Source organism: Macrosteles quadrilineatus, unplaced genomic scaffold (assembly GCF_028750875.1).
Source record: "Macrosteles quadrilineatus isolate MER2022 unplaced genomic scaffold, UCM_ALF_1.0 Scaffold_3__2_contigs__length_128488019, whole genome shotgun sequence".
Lineage (NCBI taxonomy): Eukaryota > Metazoa > Arthropoda > Insecta > Hemiptera > Cicadellidae > Macrosteles > Macrosteles quadrilineatus.
This window is the reverse complement of record NW_026542596.1, coordinates 70,763,471-70,785,094: the sequence shown is the minus strand read 5'-3', so window position 1 is coordinate 70,785,094 and position 21,624 is coordinate 70,763,471. Positions and strand designations below refer to the sequence as shown.

At 37.2% G+C, this 21,624-nt stretch overlaps 1 protein-coding gene across 1 annotated transcript; it reads left to right on the top strand.

Annotated features, from left to right (window-relative positions):
* Window positions 1-287: 287 nt before the first annotated feature.
* Window positions 288-21,387, top strand: LOC128988611 (glutamate dehydrogenase, mitochondrial-like). Its single transcript, XM_054410063.1, has 9 exons — window positions 288-1,154; window positions 2,215-2,415; window positions 2,821-2,907; window positions 3,628-3,815; window positions 4,222-4,338; window positions 5,681-5,842; window positions 8,431-8,635; window positions 10,314-10,468; window positions 18,719-21,387. The coding sequence occupies exons 1-9, from the start codon at window positions 740-742 to the stop codon at window positions 18,833-18,835; spliced, it is 1,647 nt and encodes a 548-aa protein (XP_054266038.1). The 5' UTR covers window positions 288-739; the 3' UTR covers window positions 18,836-21,387.
* The last annotated feature ends 237 nt before the right edge of the window (window positions 21,388-21,624 follow it).

Genomic DNA, 21,624 nt, shown 5'->3' with positions numbered 1-21,624 from the left:
AGTTGTGTTATATACTTCGATGAGTGTGACCCGTGCAAAAGCCGCTGCTTGGTGGTGCTGGTGCCAGCCGCTGACCACTTCACTAGCGGCTGGCGAGCAGCCTAGTGTGACCTGTGCGTTTAGGTTTTCGTTCTCTTTCAATCTCAATCCACTTCAATTGCGATGCACAGCGCAGAATGTACGTAACGTAAACTAACGCTTAACGCTAAACGTAACGTAAATCGTAATCGCTATATTTAGTTGTCTTTGTCTTCTTCTTGACACTATGACACTTGTCATCTTGTCATTGTCATCCTGCCTGCATCCTCTCAAACGTTCACGTTGGCGTAAAAGCAAAAAAATTCTAAGTGAAACGATTAAATTTTAGTTAATTTTTAATTTAGCGTCGTAAGCTTGGAGAATTTGAGATCTGTCTGTGTGCAAATACAATTTTATTTGAGTTTTTGGGCTGTATCCTCCGGTTTTCGTGGATGAAGTGATGTCTTGTTCATCTTGAACAGTGTCGGCGATTGACATTTAGGCCTAGTTATAAATTAATTTACACTTTCGTTGTTGCAGATACAACTACTCTTGGTCATTTAGGCTATTTTTGTTTAAAGAGGTCACACGTTTTATAACTTAAAGTTGGCCAATTTTGTGGTGGTTAAAATCCTCACAATAATAGGCCTAATTACCTACTACTAGTAGGCCTGTCTGAAGTGAGTATACTTAAGTTACTACAGCCTAGGACTATTCCAAAATGTTTAATCTGAGGAATATTTCTAAAATGCATAATATTAGGACAGTAAAATGTGATATAAACAAAATGATGAGGCACTCGCCACCTCTATTCCTGGCTTCACAACGGGCAATTCATGAGATCCCTGATAGACTGAAAGAAGTCCCTACTGCAGAAAATCCAAGGTTTTTTGATATGGTTGAATATTTTTTTCATCGTGCATGTCAAATTGCTGAAGATCAATTAGTAGAAGATATGAAGACCAAACTCTCTCTTGAAGACAAAAAGAAGAAAGTTAAAGGAATATTGATGGGAATGCAGCCTTGTGACCACATAATTGAAATCAATTTTCCTGTGCGCCGTGATAGTGGAGATTATGAAATGATTCAAGGCTATCGCGCTCAACACAGTACTCACCGAACCCCTTGCAAAGGAGGTAAGGATGCTTAGCCTCACTGAATAGGCCTACTCTTCTAAATGTAACTTGGGCTAAGTAAGTTAAGTTAAGCTTATCTTGTAGCCTAGGCCTATACGTTTTTAAACAAGTTCTTAAGAATTCATTAGGTAGGCCTTAGTGTAAACTAACTTACGGACAGCCCTAGGCATACAACTGTGTTAAAAAACAAAATACATTAACCATCGAAGTATATTAGGCCTAACACAACTGGAACGCTAAGTACGGGATCACGAAAGCGCGCCGTTGCAGCAGGCTTCCCCCACCACCATGTGGGACCCAGCGAATTTTAGCCAATTCACCGAATAGTGTGCAAAGTTGTTAACTCGCTCCTAGCCTTCAATAACACAGATTAAGTACAATAATGTTTATATTCGTAATTGCATTAAATTCAGAATGTAACGATATCAAAAAAATTTACTTTTAACTTTTAAATAGCCTAGAATTGCCATACCAGTAGTTAAAAAGAGTCAACAATTATTTCTACATTATGACATGAAAAAGTTAGTATGCGAGGATAAGGAAGTATTTTATTTTTGGGCCAGAAGACAACTTTAAGCAACAAAGTTGTAACTTAGTTGAAGAGATGATTTTCAACTTGTGATCGAGCAATTTACAATTAAGTTTGTAGTTTGTTTGTAGGGTAGTAGAGTGATTAATAGCGCAACGAGGTTGATTTTATGTCGCACCAACCTCCTCAGTCCTGCAACTCTTTATGTTAAGAGGCTTCGTGTAATTTAAACTAAACTTATGTGAAATTTTGAAGATATCACCACAATGGTTACGATAGGCAGGCCTAATTTTAAGTTAAGTTAATGGTGAAGACTTAAATGTTGCCATAAGAGTTAACTATTAGGAATTTGCAGATTAACTTATGTTGAAGATGCAGCTTATGCTGTCTTAATATTTTATGCATAGGAGAAGTTTTGTAGCCTAGGTAGGCTACTTAGGATATCATCTTTTTTCTACGATACAATTCCTTCATAAACAAAGTGTGAAAGTTTAGACTTATAGTACCTAAACCAAATAATTTTTGTTACAGGTATCCGTTTTTCTGAAGAAGTATCAAGAGATGAAGTGAAAGCTCTTTCTGCTCTCATGACCTTTAAGTGTGCTTGCGTTGATGTTCCTTTTGGAGGGGCAAAAGCTGGAGTCAAAATCGACCCAAAAAAATACAGTGAGTTTGAACTTGAAAGGATCACGCGAAGATTTACATTGGAGTTGGCCAAGAAAGGATTTATTGGTAAGTCAACTTTAGCTTAAATAAGTTCAAAATTGACTTAAAAGGTCTTGGCTCTCAAATAATCAACTTAATTTTTGTTTTAAAAACTTGTAGTTTAGGAATTTTAGCATGATATGTTTCAACATAACTTAGGTGATTAACTTATAATTAAATTGTAGGCTACCTCCATGCAAAATGTAATAAAGTGTGCTTATTATTAGGATTTATCATTTTCATTGTTTAGATCAACTGGTTTTTTTTATCAATCATTTTAGCCTCTGGATTGCTTATATAATCAAATAGATAACGTAAGGATTGCTAAGGTAAGAGTTTACGTTATCTATTTGGTTTTTTTAGTTTCTGTTTGAAATGGATAAATTAGTAGGCCCACAGGCTTAATTACAGCAATTCTTTGCTCTATTTCAGGACCTGGTGTGGACGTCCCTGCTCCTGATATGGGTACTGGCGAGCGTGAAATGTCGTGGATTGCCGACACTTACGCCAAAACCATTGGTTTGTACAAGATAATGCTCACGATAAAATTAGTCCCCCGGTAAAAGTTTGAGTAGAATTATGAAAATCCTTCTATGATGTAGCCTATATTTACTTAGCCCAATAGAACGGGGTAAGGTTTCTTAACTGGGCTACGCTAATATCAATTGAAACTATCAATTTGATTAGTTAAACCTTAATCCGATTGTTTCATTACCAGCAAGTTTGGTTAGTTATGGTATGACAATTTCATTTTATTATTGATACAGCTAACAATATAGATTATTAATCATTTTCAATCAATAGTTTCAATTGACATTAGCGTAGCCCAGTTAAGACATGTACCCGTAGAACTGTAACAATCTTATTCAAAAATTGACCGTAATTGAAAATAAATGTGCCTCTATTTCATAACTTATAATACAAGCTTTAAACAATTCTTACACATTTCACTCCTTAACGGTTTTTATACAGAATAAAATGGTAGATTGAATCCCTCCAAAAAGTAGAGATCTCATTTTGTTGAAAATAACTAGGCCTATGCCAAAGAAAATTCTGGTAGTCACACACAAGCTCCTAGCAATATAATAGAAGGTCAAAGCAAACACAACACTAGGTCTACTTATAATTTTACTGTTTTGAGAAAACAGAAACCATTAGATTGTGCTGTATGAGAAATAAACTGCCACATTTCTTGTTATGTTTCAAAATTTAAATTATACTGCTCATATGGACTTGCAGGTCATCTGGACATAAACGCTCATGCATGTGTGACTGGTAAGCCTATCCAACAGGGAGGTATACACGGTCGTATCTCTGCCACTGGCCGAGGAGTGTTTCACGGCTTGGAAAACTTCATCATGGAGGCTAACTACATGAGCATGATTGGGACCACGCCGGGTTGGGGTGGAAAAACCTTCATTGTTCAGGTTTGGAATTGACTATATAGTTGCATTTTTAAACTTCTATCTGTACTGTACAACTATAATTCTTGGTAATAGTTGTATATAGCATCACATAGTTAAAATAGTGTTTTTTGTCTAGTTACAGTATTTTTCACACTGAGCCAATTAAATACAGTCCATTTTTGTTTGAACCTTTCCCAATTCATCCTCACTTTTTACCTAGTTCGTAAAGTCATTTCAACAATTAATTGCCGTTGGATTGAAAAACCTAGGCCTATTAACACAATCGTCTAGTGGTATGACTCCCAGTGTTGTTCCTTGAGCCTTCCCCTATCATCCTAATTGGCACTAGTTATATTTACCTCATTTAAATTTTGAACCATCTATTAACATTTATCAGCTGTTCTTAAAACATTTTATCATGTCTTAGGGTTTTGGAAACGTGGGTCTTCACACAATGAGGTACCTCCACAGGGCTGGAGCTACTTGTATTGGTGTTATTGAAAGAGATGGTTCAATCTTCAACCCTGAAGGAATCGACCCTAAGGTACCCAATTTACCTACTCACATTTCTATAGTTCGTTTTTTGTTTTGTGTTTGTAGTCAATGGTTTGTTTTAAACTATTGTATACACATTTTATTCACTATTGCTACAGGGTAATACCGTAGAAATATTTATTAGATACCGTACTAGTGATTGAAACGGTTTGGTTATATCAAAATCTCTTTACGTATTCATTTTGTACACACATACATAGTGTCATAAAATAGAAGTAAAAGTCATAAAAAACAATTCATTGAAGAATGCAAAGGTGCTTTTTGACCATCTTCTATACCATAAACTCTACAATAAAACTAATTTTGATGAGTAACTGGCTTAATATTGTGTTAAAATACATAACACTTAGTATTTATTTTAACATTAGGCTACTCTAAAGAGAAACCAATTTTCTTTAAACTAAAATGAACTTCTAACATTATTTTGAAGTATTTTTTGTCTGGATTACCTTTAATCGATTTTAGTAAGTTAACTGGTTTAAAAACTTGAATCCCATGTGGGTGTTTTTTTTTATTTGTATGTTGTGATATTAGTATACTTTATACTCTACTTCTTGGCAAGTAATTTATAGTTCTGCTGTAGCATTTGTAATGTTATCAACATTTTGATAAAGGGTCTAATTGCTTACTGATAAAACCTATTTATGCAGAATTATTTTGGTATAAAAGTCATTACTATATGTTTTTGTTCAATTAATTCAAGGTTTTATCAATGTTTTATAGGTTAGCTAAAATTAATTGGAAGGATAAAAAAAACTTTTTATAAGTAAGGCAAAAGTAAGGCAGTTTATGTATTAAAAAAAAAAAATTATATGTAACAACAAATACAATTTATGATATAGTCTTTAGCCAAAAATGTGATTAAAGTACTTAAAAAGTTTGCATTGATTGAATATGATAAAGTGACACTGTAATACTGTAGGCCTACTGCAATTCTTACATATTAATGTTACAATTTTATTGCTGTAATATGTGATCATTTCCCATAGTCATGGAAAAATCATCACGGATATCCTGGTTGAATAAATCTCCGGGGTCATGGAAAAATTACCATCTTCTTTGCAAAATATTGAACATCTGCTGTCGTGAAAATGCATTGCGATTGTAAAAGTTTGGCTCTAGAGCAATTTTCTGACTTAGTGCTTGATCTCTCTAGCTTGTAGGCAAGGCTTGACTCGCCAAAAATTGAGCCACTCGCACTGTCACACACCTCCATAAAAAGGTATGGCTTTTAATGGGTCCTAAGGTCAGATATCCCTAGGAGTCGGTTAAATGCCAAGGTCGTTTGTAAAACGTTCTACTGTATATAATATAATCATTTGATTTTGTAGAAACTAGAAGACTACCGCATTGAAACTGGATCAATTGTAGGATTCCCCGGAGCGCAACCTTACCAGGGAGAGAATCTGATGTTTGAAAAATGTGACATTTTCATTCCTGCTGCCCTTGAAAAAGTGATAACCAAAGACAATGCCCATAAGCTGCAGTGTAAGGTAGGACTCAAATAACTAAAAGAAGGCTAAATATAGTTGGATAGCTGAGTTGTTATAGTGCTTAGTGAAAAGGTTGTCAGTTCAATACTGAGAAGTTTTCTGACGATTCAAAACTGGAACCAGCTGCCCTTGGTCTTACAATACAACAAATGGTCTTGGCTAAGTAAACAGCTAATCTTAGACAGTAACATAGCTATCATCTCATACACGAAACACTAAATATATCTTCGACTTAGTCTTGGCCTTAAATTACGCACCCTGGTGAGTCAGACTAGAAATCTAATATAATCTTAGTGATTGGTCAATATTATTGGGAATGAACTACTTTTCAAATCGTTGCATGGTTCAACTAGTATGATCGGTGGACAACAAACTTGAATTCATAGTTTTGATTGGTCTGAAGAGGCCTTCTGATGAATTGATTTTTTTTAACTGTCTTTAATTTTAAGGTTTTCTTGTGTCAAATGTTGAACACATTTTGTTTGTTATCTTACTAATTAGTGTAGTATGAATGAACCTAGAACCAGTTTTTACAAAATCAGACATTACTGCGAGGAGAAACTCTCTCTCCAAGTACGAAATTAGCGTCCACTCGAGGAAAAAAATGTTCTGAAATCTATTTTTTTTACATTAGGGAAGAAGGAATGGGTACATAATGAACTTGTCCACGAAAACCCAAGAAAAGAGTTCCAGGCTGTTGACAGCTCACAAAAAGTTCACAACACAATTAATTTTATATTTTGTCCTACTTCTTTTTAAAGAAGCCCGCTCTGTCAGAGTAAAATATAAAATTAATTGTGTTGTCAACGTTTTGAGTGCTGTCAAATCTTGGGCAAGTTAGTTGTTTATCCATTCATTCTTCTTTAAAGTACCGTATCTAAGTCTAGTGCTCTTTCCTAAAAAAAGCCAAATTTTTAGAATTTTTATCTTAGGTAATCTTTTTCATTATAAATCTTTTATTTTTTATCAGAATAAGTATTCTCCTTGAAATTATTTTGTGCTTCTGATTTTTAGGTGAATTATGTTGGTGATGAATTGTGTTGAAGAAGTATATTTTATGTTTTAAACATCTTGTGTACATATGAAGTGTGGAGTGAAATTGCAAATGTTGACCGTCAAACTGTTTTCGGGACATGAGATGACTCTGTTAAAAATACTTCATTAATAAAATTTGCAAAGTGTAACTTACATTAGAACAATGTATAATGTGGAAAAAAATGACAGAAAAACTGTTATCGAATGAGCTTATTACCCAATGATAAAAATGTTTTTCAGTTTGGTTATTTTGAGACGCATATCCTTATTTACTTAATTTTAAAGATAGCAATGCCATTGTTCTCCCCCCAGTAACAAGTTGCAGTGGTATTGTTTACGAGTTTGAATGAACTCTGCTGTTGCTGATAACTGATGAACCGAGATAGGTTATCTTCCATGCCAACCCGAGCGTTAAATAATATAAAAAAGTTAAGTACCGTCATGCAAGAGTTGTTGATATAATTAGCAGTGTAAAAATAGAAATGGTCAATAGGGCTACACGTTTTGTCTTAAATAATACATCATAGACTTTGTTTTGTTCTAAGATTATGGAACTGCTGATCAATAATGGAATAACTGTATCCTTATCAATGATTTTTTGGTCAATAAACTAATACAGAATAGTTTCAAAGCATTGCAAAATGAATAATTCCAGTATTTTCTACTTTAAGATAGGCTATTTAAATTAGTTTTCCAATATTTTGTACAAGATATTTTAAAATTAAATTAAATATTTTTATCCTCAGCCGTTTTTGTAGCATGATATCATTTTATGTTGTTGACTTAATGAAAATGTAAGTTATGGAGGACTTTTCAATGGTGTCTTAACCATTTGCATGATATTTTACTTGACAAAGACCGGCTTCAGTCGTTCTCCAGTCTTGTTGGAGGCAGTGACCAAAGTAAAGCGGATTTTGCATACATATCGCAGTATGACTGAAGCGGACAGCCGACCTAGTAGGGAAAGTTTATATTATATCAAATCAACGAGAACTAGGCTATGGTAATCCCCGCTAGTCTTAAACATGACAATCAGCAAGTACAAGTTTAATCTTTGCAATTAATATAATTGATGTACGCTTGCTGCTAGCCTCTTTCTCTCTCTCTCTCTGTAAATGTGTACAGCCTTCTGAAAACCTTCTAAGCAGTGTTTCTGTTCGCAACATTTTTATCACAAAAACTGGGAGTTTTTACTATGCGGGGGGGTTAAATCGAGATGCGGGATAAAATGGGAATCTAACGCTTAGTTTTCTTTTTTACTAACTTCTAGTTAAAAAACTAGCCTCAATCGATAGAATTGTTTTAGTATAGTACTATTGCAAGGTTTATACAGTTATTTCAATATAGGTGAAAACGATCACTCGGGATAAAACAGGATTTTTTACAAAAATAAGCAGGATAAAAGAACTTTTCATTAAGCTATAGTAGGATAAAATGGGATTTTCTTGACTAGGTTAGGGGAATTGTTGTTTTTGTTTGTATGGAAATACTGCCCATAAGCCGCTTATTCACATTAACAAACACCTATTACAAAAATACTTTCTTTACGACAGATTATCGGTGAGGCAGCCAATGGCCCGACCACACCGGCCGCGGACGCTATTCTCCTGGAACGCAACATCCTGGTCATACCTGACTTGTACATAAACGCTGGAGGTGTCACTGTGTCCTTTTTTGAGTGGTTGAAGAATCTCAACCACGTGTCTTACGGCAGACTGACATTCAAGTACGAGCGGGAGTCCAACTACCACCTGCTCGGTAAGTGATTTGAGTTTTCCAACAGTGTGTAATTTTACCTAAAACTTAGAGAAACTACATCCTTAGAACTGGCTCTTAGGAAATACATCGGACCTTATCCGTTAATTCACTACCACTATATAATTTGTTTGTAAAATACTATTGAAGTTTTACATGTCTTGGTTCTAAACTCAACCCAACCCAACATAACATTAACTTAGACACAGGATTTGTAGACAATTATGACATTTCAACATGATCAATTTAGTGTCAGTGAATTTATGTAAAAGATCCAACAAGTTACACAATAGTATATTTCGTACCTAGGGCCGAAAATGAGGTTTTGCCGGCTCGAGATAGTTTTTAAGTTCGAGACGAAGTCGAGAACTTAAATCGATCGAGAGCTGCAAAACCATTTCGGTCCGTGGTACGAACGCTATTTTTCACCACACTTTACACTATTACCACTATTCACCACTATAATAATGCACACTGATAGTCAACACAACTACAACTTTAAGGTTATGTGAAGAAATAATTTGAGGAATCAGCAAAAATAAAAATAAATAGTTGCTAGGCAACGGTGACAATAACACAATTCTATTGCAATGCTATGGATTTTGATTGTGTATTTAAAATGCATTATGTTTTAAGTAAGTAAGCGGACAGCTGATTTTGCGGCCCCGGCCTGTAAAAACCTGCTCGGTCCCCAAATTACGATGACAGCTGGCATGGCCAGCAAAACGTAACTTTCAGCCACCAAATAACGTATGTAATACAGCCAAAAACATCATAGTGTGGTGAAAAAATCTATTTGGATATCACAAGAGAATTTGTGATAATTTTCTTCTCTATGAGTAACTTTTCTTTTAGAAGCATTTTTCAAAGTGTCAAGACTGTAATGAATCAATCTTATAGTTAAACAATTGAGCCCATCAAATTAATCCATTTCTTGGTCAGCTCATGTAGAAGATTAATGCTTAATTGCCTATGGCTTTGGTAAATTGCCTAAGAAAGTGAAGTTTTGGTTCTTAAATCTTCAACTTCTTGCATTTTGAAACCCAACCAATGTTTTTTTTAACCTTTTTAACCCTGTATAGGTATAATTTGTTTTGTAAAAAAATTAAAAACAAAAATAAAAGATTTATAGTTTGAGTAGAGTTAAAGAGTGTAATGTACAGTATCTTCATTGTCTTAATTTGAAAAAGAGTTGGACTGCCTCCAGAGTACTGTATTATTCTTAAAAATGGTTTGAATACCTGCATAAAGTAATCCTTGGCTGCTGTTGTGGCAACTAGTTTACGTTTATGGATCCATATTCAGCCCTACAAGGAGTCAATCACACTCACTTTATTTGAAGGCCGTCAATTGTCAGTAAAGTTTGGTAAAAACCAGTAGATGAAAAACAAACAAACAATTGAAATAAATATGTATGCATAAATAAAGAGAGAGTCTAGACGTATAGTTCTTTTGTCCTCTTTGTTTTTCCTATACTGTACGTACATATTCCGTTTGTGTGTGATGTATTTCTTTTATTTGTTTTTACTGAACATTATTGATGGCTTTCAAATGAAGTGATTTATGTTGACCGCTTATAGACCTAAAGATGCATCCAGGGATTACTTAATGCAGGTATTTAAACCATAATAAAGGTTGGTTCATTGAGAAGTTTTATTAAAGTTATTTTTCCATGATTTAGAGTCCGTCCAAGAGTCTTTAGAGAGGCGGTTTGGTCGGGTGGGAGGTCGCATTCCAGTGACTCCTTCAGAAGCTTTCCAGAAGAGAATCGCAGGAGCTTCAGAGAAAGACATTGTACATTCTGGTCTTGACTACACAATGGAGCGGTCAGCTCGAGTAAGTTTACGTCAAGTATTTCTTTAGAAAAATTCTTTTCCTGTATTAAAAATTTATGGACAACTTAAAAGCTTTTGGCGGACATGTTGGCTATCATTATCAGCATCTACTATAAACGATCTATTACCGATACTAAGAAACGGTGGTATCGAGAATCGACACATCCCTAATGGAGTATTTAATTTTTTTAATTTGCTATGGTAACTTTATGTTCAGAAACTTGTGACGCATAGCGGCACGCTATATTTCTTATAGTGTCAGCGCTTCGTGTGGCAGGGCTGCATGGCGAACTCGTCAGCCCACCGCGAGCAAGCGAACGGCTTCCCCCACCGACCTTCCCCAACCTTCTTCCCACCGACCTTTCCCAACCTTCTACCTTCTTCCCATTTCACCGGCATCCACGATCAAGAACTCTCACAGAACAAGTGTTCCCCAGGAAAAACCTACTAAATGGATAAGTCCTTAGATAATTGTTTACAATATATATAGATTAATATGTCAGGCTAGTTAGCAAACAAGGGGGAGACCTACAAGGGTCGCCCCGACATTGAAAATGTAGGAATTAGGAACTTTACTGGTCCAGCCCTTCAGGCTCGGGCCAATTTCAACATGATTAGGGCAACACGTTTTCCCCAGAAGTTTCCATAGTTCTTTTAAATAATTGGTTTGGCATTTCCTATTTAAGTAGTTCAATAACCAGTCAATCATTTCATTAACAATCATTTTCTAGGTCACAAGTTTGGGAAGGATAGTTTTTAGTAAATTAGTTGTATTAGCATAAATCAAAGCTGGCTATGCAAGCTTCCGGTCTGGGTAAAAGATCTCCGTCCTCTGGTCCCCAACACGTCTTCATTAATTAATTTGGTAGCAGAATCAGCACGCTTAATTTAGTTTTTACACCTCAGTCAATCAATCAGTAATCAAATCATCAAACAGTTCCATACAAACTCTAACGGCCACATATGGTAGCAGGCTAGGCCTAGGACCGGATCGCTTTAGCCAGTTTTGTTTTAACATCAACAGTCAGGCAAAAAATTTTTTTTTAAAGGGAACCTTCTGGGGAGACAAGTTTTCTAGCAACAAAATTTCTGTTCATTAGAAAAAATTCTGTTCAGTGGAATAATCGACATTGGAGGGAACTTAGCAAGATTTCATGAATTATATTTTATTTTCAAAATTAAAGCAAAAGCTAGGATGATCAAGGTTAGTGTGACATAGGTAGGGTTTTGTCTGTGTCTGTTTGTTTCAGTGAGAATTGGCCACCTTCTAGCACAGACAACAGGAGGAACAGTGTATCAGTGTATCAGTGTTGTGTTTGAAATTTAAATGTAAAGTAGGCCTAACAAGAGGCAATCTTATGGTCAGTAATGATTATTGGGTGAAGGTCTCTGGTAAGTCAAATAAACCTAAACCCATTTTTTATTAAAGTTAAAAAAGTGGCATTTGGCCAGTTACAAGGTGTTTTTTGCCTAAGTTGTTTATTAATAAAGACCATATTATTTTCACAAGTAGAGTCAACACCTTGTAGTTCAGTGTAGAGTCAGTGATATATTTGTTGTTGTATTATTAAAAAAAGAAAAAAAAATATGTGTATACCGAAACCTTGTGCTCACATTATTATTTTACTGTTCCAGTTGTAGGCCTACTATTTTTGGTAGCTTACTGTGTCAAATTGTAGCTTGTATGGTATTTATTATTGTCTAGTGTATTTTTTGTCTTCACATTTGTTTCATTCATATATTTTGTCACGCTATTGGTCATCCCTAGCAACATTAAATGCAAAACTATCATTAAGTCATTCAGTAAAGCAAGTCTGTTGGAAAGTAAATCTAGGACAATAGGGCCTATCTGAATTTTTACTGCACACACAAAATTGGTAGTAATTAACTGGAAATCTGCAATCAATTTTAATTCGAAGCATTTCTGGAGCAAGAGTTGGTGACCTCAAGAAGTTTATCAAGTCAGACATTTCTGTCATACAGTCGCATATTCCGTTATTAGTCTTTTTAGGTAACAACGATTTTTTGGCGAATGTGGAAATAACAGTTTTTAAGAACACCTTTTTGTCTTTTTTGAGATTATTGCGTCGGAATTATCCTGGAATTGTTATTGTCTTTACGACGTTGCCGCTTTATCCTAGGATAAGAAATTCAGTGTCAGCAGTAAACCGTCTACGTCAAATGAACAGATTTTTGCTCACATTAACTTCTGAGTTCACCAAGGTAATAGGCCTACCTGACGAATTGAACGACGTAAAATATTTTCATGCCTATTATGGACGATCAATGCGTCGTGATGGGATTCATTTCAACAACGGCGCATTTTCAGCATTAGTTCCAGAATTAGAAAGAACTATCTCTCAGTTTCACACATAGGATTTTATTTATTTTCACCTCCTTTTTTGTTACGCTTTTGGTATTCAGTCTAGTTACTGTATGCTCCGGAGAACAGCTTCAGCTACGAATTTTTTTTTCTCACAGGACAAATCATGTCAGGCATTTTCAAAATTTTTAGAAATGCTAAGGAAAAATGTTAAAAAAAAAAAATTCCTCGTTTCCTTGTTTGGTAGCGTACCTAGGTTTTCCCCTTTCCTGCGAATTTTGAATAGTCAAACAGGCAATCTAGAGTTGCGGAAAACCCTAGGCAGTAGGTGTTTTGTGGTTATATATATATATTTTTTTTTCTCTCAGCTTTCTTGTCTCCGAATTTTGGGTAGAATGCCTTCACGGATCTATTCGCCCGACGAGTTGCCAACAGGCACTTCTTGGGTTTGCTCACTAAATGCGCAGGATGCGACCAGTCAGTGTCATGTGTTAGGAATCACGCCCTCGCCGACCTTGTCAGAAAATAGAGCATTATTAAGCGATTTTTTAAAGAAACTTCAACTGAACGGCGGACCCGATCCTCTGCCTATCAACGCCAGGCCGGATTTGACCCGCCCAGCAAGCACCTTGCCAACTCAGGCTGATGGTAAGACAGCCACACTTTTGACCACGCCCCAGGCCCCTGATTTGTCGGCCCTCTCTAGCGTCAACACAGCGTCAGCTAAGGGCGAAGCAACGCCGAGTGAGACTCCTCATGCTGGTGACAATCAGTTGAATGATGCGAATGCTGGTTCCGCAGCCGACGTCATGACCTGGAATTCCGATAGTTCGCATTCTCCTCAAATGAATTGGGCTCAGTTAGTTCAAGAAACCGCGATGGCAGTCGGTCAACAGGTGTTTGCAGCAATGGCCAAAAGCCATTTACCTCCTCGGGCAATGCAGAGCAAAACAAGAGTTTTGGAGGATCTTGCAAGGGACCTGCCAATGACTACGGGTTCTGAGCCGCGCAAATTGACGGAGTTTTTAATGTCTGCCGCCAAAATCGCCAATTTAGGTTTGTTCGACGATGAAGAGGTGTTATTGGCGATTCTCCCCGCACAGCGGAACAGTTGAGATCTTTTTGGCTTAAGGGAGTCGCCGACCACGTCAGCCTAGCGCAAGTGATCGCACGTGTTAGAGATTTTTTTCTTCCTGCACAGATTAGGCATGACATAGTATCATCAATGGTTTATAGGGTTCAACGGCCTTCGGAGTCCATTTCAGAATTTATAGACAGCATTTCTGGCGCGTCGTCACTCCTGGTTTCCGATTTCACCAAGCGCGACGTGCTGGACACCGTGCTGAACGGTTTGAATGCACCGACGCGGGCGGCTCTTGCCGCTTTTCCTGCTGCTGGTAGTCTGTCTGACCTCAGGGCCTTGGTTCCCAGGGTTCAGACGGTCCGCGCGCTGGAGCAGGGGCACGCCGCCTCGCGGCCGGAGACCGTGCAGCGCGGTGTAGAGCACCACCAAAATCATTCAAGTTCTTCGCACAATTGGAATGGGCGGCGAGACAATCGTCGATTTTCAGGCCACAGTGCTCCAAATTTTTCAAATGTTCCACGACAAACTTCCCCACCGCACATTCCCCGTTTTCCATTCAATCAGCCAAATCAACTTCCTTTCAAGCCACACCCCCCATCACAACAATTTTTTCCTAGGCACAATCCTAGATCTCCAACTCAAGGACAGGGAAACTCCAGAGGGGGGCACAGTTAGGCGCCGCAGCGCTCCCCCTAGTTCAATCTGTCAATCAGGCGCCCAGAAAGCCCAACGTGACTAATAAACCCAAGGGTTCACCAAGCATCCCGGCAAATGAGCTTTGCTCTGTCACTCTCGATTTTAGAGGAATGTTTAAGGAGGCCCTTATTGATACCGGATCGTCCTTCTGTTTGCTATCCTCAGGGACTTATCAGCTCTTAAAGCGACACACTAACGCGGTCATCAGTAAATACCCAACTTCCTTCTCAGCCATATCTGCCTCCGGCGAAACCATCAATTTTAAATTTACAGTCAAGATTCATTTCAAGATTAAGCACCTTTCATGGACTTATCCTTTCTTTGTTACCGATAATTTGCCAGTCCCCATTTTGATAGGATCTGATTTTCTAACCAAGACCAAGGCAGTAATCAACATGTCCAACCATTCTCTAAGCTTTCCCTATGGATCCCCTCAGGCTCTAACAGCATTATCACTTAGTTGTATCCCAGGCACCGAGCAGAAATACGACTCAGTCAGTATGGGGGAGAATTTAAATCCACAACAGCGCAAGTCAGTCACTCAGTTGCTTTCTCAGTTCCCTGAAACCATCACCAGCAAGTTAGGCCGAACGAACATTCTGAAATACCATATTCGAATCAAAGAAACAAAGATTGTCCGAAACAAGCCATATCAATACGCTCCTCCCAAGCTTCATCTTATGCGGCAACACATCGACGAACTACTGCAGAAGGGGGTAATAAGACCCTCTACGTCACAGTATGCCTCCGCGGCCTTTTTAGTACCCAAAAAGGGCGGGAAAACATGCATGGTCGTCGACTACAGAAATCTCAATTCCATTTTGGAACTCGACACCACGCCAATGCCCACGATAGAAAGCGCCTTTCAGCATTTAGGTCAAGCTCGTTGGTTTACGCTCCTCGACTTAAACTCTGCGTACAACCAAATTCCCCTTTCCGAAGAGTCAAAGCAATACACGTCGTTTGTTGTTCCTTGGGCTCAATATGAGTTCAATTTCCTCCCTTTTGGACTCGCGTCAGGTAGTATGGTTCTCACCTCGTTGATCGACAAAATTTTCGGCGACATAAAATTCAAGTACATTTACAATTTTTTTGATGACTTGTGCGTTTACAGTGACACAACCTTTGAAGATCACATTGAAAAGGTCAAATCGGTAATTCAACGTCTCCGCGACTCAGGACTCACTGTCAATCCGGAAAAAATTACGGTAGCGTCAAACAGAGTTCAGTTTCTTGGTCATGTCTTCTCAAATCACACCATTTCAATCCATCCTGATAGGACACGTCCCATAGATGAATTCCCTACCCCCAAAAACATCAAGCAGTTGTCCCGCTTCCTTGGAATGACAGCATTTTATGCCCGTTTCATAAAGGGCTATGCCACAATTACCATACCATTAAATCATCTAAAGAAAAAGGGAGTCCCCTTCATCTTCGGTCCCGACCAGGTCACAGCGTTTGAAACCTTAAAGAAGGCTTTGGTCTCCTCCACTATTCTCCGTATGCCCGATTTCAATAAACAATTCGTCGTGCACACCGATGCCTCCGGTTCCTCAATTGGAGCTGTCCTTCTCCAACCTCATGGTGATCAGCTGTTCCCAGTTTCGTATGCATCCCGTGCCCTTAATAAACATGAACTCAACTACTCCACACTTCAACTTGAATGTCTTGCAATAGTTTTCGCCTTACAAAAGTATCATCAGTATCTGGAACACCGAGAGTTCGAGCTTCACTCGGACTGCTCAGCCCTTACTTGGCTTCTAAACCACCCTCGTCAAATTGGCAAAATTGCACGCTGGATCTCCTTCATCAACTCATTCAAATTCAAAATCTATCACATTCGAGGAAAAGACAACGTGATCACTGATTGTCTCTCCCGGCTTTTCGAGAACACCGAGCCAACAGAAACAGCTTCTCCCATTGAACAACCGCCTGTTTTATCTCTTTTTTCCCTACCTGAGGTTTTCAAGGATATCAGCAGCCATCAAATCGATGATCCCGACCTCAGGAAAATCATTAGGTCAGCCAACAAGCCCCCAAATTACTCCGTAGAAAACCATACCCTTCTTTACCGGCTCCCAAATCAAACCAAGGCCAGAGTAGTCGTTCCCCGGAAACTTTTCGACCTTTAGTTTGCCTACTATCACGAGTCTCCCACTTCAGCCCATTTAGGCATCAGCAAGACCCTTGCCCGCATCGAACCCTTTTTCTGGGCACCAGACCTCAAAACCTTCATCGCTGATAAAGTTCGAGCTTGTGTCAAATGCCAAAGGTGCAAGCAAGCACCAAACACAAAGGTGGGGAAACTCTCTTCTGAAATAGTAACTCAACCGTGGGAGGAAATATTCATCGACCATATTGGCCCTCTGCCACTCTCTCTCAACCGAAACCAGTACATCCTAACCGTAGTTGATTCCTTTTCCAAGTTTTGCCTCATGATCCCTGTCAGGAATACCAAGGCCGAAACCACCGCATCAGTGCTAACCAAGCAAGTTTTCTCAATCTTTGGTCCACCAAAATTTCTAGTTTCCGACAACGTCTCCTCCTTCAAGTCAGTAACAGTCAAAAACCTTTGCATGGGACTAGGCATTCAACACATCTACACCAGTCCCTATTAAAGTTAGTAAAGTAGGCTAGGGAAAAGAACTGTCGTCCCTACAAAACTTCCTCTTTTCGCAGGGGGGGTGGATCCCGCTCTCTGCCGTGGTTGGTTCGGGAAATTCAGGGTGTCCGAGGTGCCAATTACAGCCGGGCTGGTCTGAACCTCCAGCCTTCCACATCTGGAAGCAAATCATCCGAAAGTTCCCTCACACAAAAAAAAAAAAAAACAAACAAACACACCTATGATACCCTTCTCCAACCTTTAGCAAAACTGTCTTTTTTGGCTTTTCTTTGCTCCAAGGGGGGGTGGTTGTGACGCATAGCGGCACGCTATATTTCTTATAGTGTCAGCGCTTCGTGTGGCAGGGCTGCATGGCGAACTCGTCAGCCCACCGCGAGCAAGCGAACGGCTTCCCCCACCGACCTTCCCCAACCTTCTTCCCACCGACCTTTCCCAACCTTCTACCTTCTTCCCATTTCACCGGCATCCACGATCAAGAACTCTCACAGAACAAGTGTTCCCCAGGAAAAACCTACTAAATGGATAAGTCCTTAGATAATTGTTTACAATATATATAGATTAATATGTCAGGCTAGTTAGCAAACAAGGGGGAGACCTACAAGGGTCGCCCCGACATTGAAAATGTAGGAATTAGGAACTTTACTGGTCCAGCCCTTCAGGCTCGGGCCAATTTCAACATGATTAGGGCAACACGTTTTCCCCAGAAGTTTCCATAGTTCTTTTAAATAATTGGTTTGGCATTTCCTATTTAAGTAGTTCAATAACCAGTCAATCATTTCATTAACAATCATTTTCTAGGTCACAAGTTTTGGAAGGATAGTTTTTAGTAAATTAGTTGTATTAGCATAAATCAAAGCTGGCTATGCAAGCTTCCGGTCTGGGTAAAAGATCTCCGTCCTCTGGTCCCCAACACGTCTTCATTAATTAATTTGGTAGCAGAATCAGCACGCTTAATTTAGTTTTTACACCTCAGTCAATCAATCAGTAATCATCAAACAGTTCCATACAAACTCTAACGGCCACAAACTGCGGTTGAAGTTCCAATTAATTAACTAGTAACATATTACTTTATATCATTGTAAGACTGACTATTGATAATGTTTACAAGTTACTTTTATATTAGGGCCTACCTGTTTTATGGTTAGTAGGTCTACATGATAGCCTTCTACATTCACTGCCTGAACAATTTTCAGGTGTTACAGAAGTTTATTGTAGGCGATGTTTAAATATTAGGCCTAGTCATAAAATATATGTCTGTCTCCTAAAACGTTTCTGAAGTATCCAATGAATCATTTTCATTGTATAGGCCTAATTAGACGTATTGAATGAGAATGAGATTTTTATTTGCCAGTTGATATTCCATACAAATACATTGGCACGTCAAATTTCAATATTGCAATTCGGAAAGTCTGTCTTGCATCATGTACCTATAAGAATAGTCAGTCATTATTAGTCTATTAATATTGGCCAAAATGTGCTACCAACTATTAGTACTGATAGTAACTTGTGGTTAACTCATGTTTAGGCTATCATGAAAACTGCAACGAAATACAACTTGGGCTTGGATTTGCGAACTGCTGCATACGTTAACTCAATCGAGAAGATCTACACCACTTACAAAGGAGCTGGACTTGCTTTTTAAAATGAAAATCTGAACATATCTTTGGGTGGAGATCTGCAAATCACCTCACAAAATGTTGGTCAGGTTTGAAGCAAAGTACGATTTGTTCTTGAATTTATTAGGTTAAGTTTGTTTTTGCTTTATTTTTTGGTATTGGTGCTTATGATTTTACCTGTATTTGGCGTTTACTTTAATAACCTCACGTGACTCCGCGATTTAAGTGATATTAAGTTTTGAATTGTTTAGTCATTAGGCCTACTGATGCATAAACCATTCTGATCCATTTCTGGGATAGTAATAGTGAGGTTCAAATGAAGAATAATTCTCACTTTTACCTCTTGATCAAATAAGAGTTTTTAAGGCTTGAACACTAAACTATAAAATGACATTTATATACTTACAGAGCCATTTTCTTCAAGGGGTTTTCTTGAAATAAACGTTTGTTTGGTAATAAAAAATCATAACTTCAACACCAATTTTTAACTTTTTATCAATAATTATTAAAATAAAAGGTGTATGTTATTATTAAGGACGTAGTAATATTAACACCTTGAATAACCTTGGTTTAGGTTTACACCTTGAAAAAAGGATTTGAATTGAGATTATAATAATTTTAAATTCCTAAATTTTATTTGCCAATCCTAAGAAAATGCAATATTTGTAAGCATATCCAACAACTAGTTACAAGGGACGTCAATATCAATGCTGTTGCTCAAATAGTAACAAATCAGATGTACGTTTTTGCCCTCACTTATAGTTTGACAATGGTCTTCAAGACCTTATAGAAAAACGTCCTCCCTTCAAGGTTTCAATATTCAATATTGTAAACCTCTACTATATAATGTTCCTTTTTATCACTTTCCCTAGGATGGCCTTACATAACCAAATTTTTGTATTTAATTGTAATTGTATTTAGTTTTATAGTCATTGTTTTTTTACTTTGTAGTTAGAAAGTCATAAATTTTATTGTATACCTAAAACTTGAAGAATTTACAATGTTGTAGCCCGATATTTTTTTTTTAATCGGGAAATTAGACTAGCAAACTCAATTGAGACGGTTCTACTTTTTGATTTGATATTTTTAACTTTAATTTCATTAATGGCAAAACCACGTGTTCTCTTGGTCAATTGAATTGAACTAATTGTAAATTGATTTCAAACCATCAAATAATATTGCATTTCAAACTAGAACTAGACAATGTCAGCAACATTTTCACAGAATCTCACAAGCTTTATATTTTTAGCAAATTTCTAGGCTGTCACAAAAATGTGTTATTAAGCTTTATTTTGGATACAAGAAAGACGATATTATGCGAAAGATCTGCGCTAGTGATTGTGATATTATTTTACTGAATAGGATTTTTTTTAGAAAATTGCTTTCTGTTACCAATTTGAAAGTTTTTGAGGTACTTGAATCTAAAATGTATGTAGGAAGTTTGTTTTGCACTGGTAGAAATTGTGTAGAATATTTGTGGTCACACTGCTCTCTGTTCATTTAATTCACTTAGTGATTTATGGAATTGCACTCATTCAATGTTAGTACTCAAAGTCAGTGAATGTGTGTTACGAACGAGAAGTTTGTGGTAAGGAAGTTTGTTTGAAAAGAGTAGTTTATATCATTTCGTGAACAATAGTTTAAAGTTATACACTTTGGTTGCTTCATAGAGCACTTTTTCAATGTTGATACTTAATACAATTGTTGCAAAGTTGTTATCTGTAATATGTTATACTCAGAATCGTGTACAAAACTGATTTCCGATTTTTTTTCTGGCTCCATCATTCCAATGGTGTATTATACTATACTGTTATACATTCCTGATTGCTATAAGATTTTGTTATGTTTTATCAAAAGCCTATTTTTACCTATTTTTTCCTATTTTTACTTAAGAATGTTTTCCATTAATTGTAATTTCTTAATTCCCATCGTATGTATTTATTCAATTATTTTATTTCCTACAGACCAAATCATTCCATTATTTTTTAATACCTTGTGGAATAAATATTATGTACTTGCAGTTTTAAGAATCTTTTGGCACAGATAAATAATGATTGTAAAGGTAACTTTCAGCCTGTGTTAAAATCCCAATGTCTTCACTCTGATCCCCCTTTCAAGCTAATGTTTATGTGTAGGCTACTCATTTGAATACCAAGCTATCAGCCGTATTGTAACAGCATACGTGAGGTTTACACTTCTGACATAATTATGTTTCCTTTGCATTCATTATTTCTCTGTGTTATAGGTTATTGTTTTTGATGGATTTTATTTAAGTATAATTTTTAATTTTCATAAGCTCGGACGAATTTCTCTGTCCTTGATGTATACTCTTAGTTTGTAACTTAACCACACTGTGCCAACGTATACATTACAACTTACAACTCGTTGATTATATTTTATACTGATGTTGCTCTGTGTAAGATAAATCCATGGAATTACTACTCTGTGTTCATATACAAATTTTCCAATTTAGTTTGGTTTATGATTGTACTTGGGCATTTCCAACCAAGCCACGAATTATCAATTTTAGTGTAATTGTGTTAATGTTTTATAATTCTATTAAAATGCTGTACTTAAAGTGTCTGTTTTTTCCTTGCAAAACACTGTGACATATTACATATTTTACACACAATTACAGTCTATACTTACTGTGCAATAAGTACAATACTTCATAGAGAATGCAATTGTGTTGTAATTGATTACACTTAATGCAGAATCGTCTGTTAATAATGGCGATAAGGAATGAAACCTGCAACTTAAATGAAAGGTACTAGCTTCTTTCTGTATATTTAGTGTGCTTTTACGCTACAAGTGG

Bases quoted from the DNA above. Each gene is read 5' to 3' on its own strand.
- LOC128988611 (XM_054410063.1), top strand. From the start codon at position 740: ATGTTTAATCTGAGGAATATTTCTAAAATGCATAATATTAGGACAGTA. The intron at 3,816-4,221 runs GTTTGGAATTGA...ATCATGTCTTAG, and splicing joins GAAAAACCTTCATTGTTCAG to GGTTTTGGAAACGTGGGTCT. The intron at 10,469-18,718 runs GTAAGTTTACGT...ACTCATGTTTAG, and splicing joins CAATGGAGCGGTCAGCTCGA to GCTATCATGAAAACTGCAAC.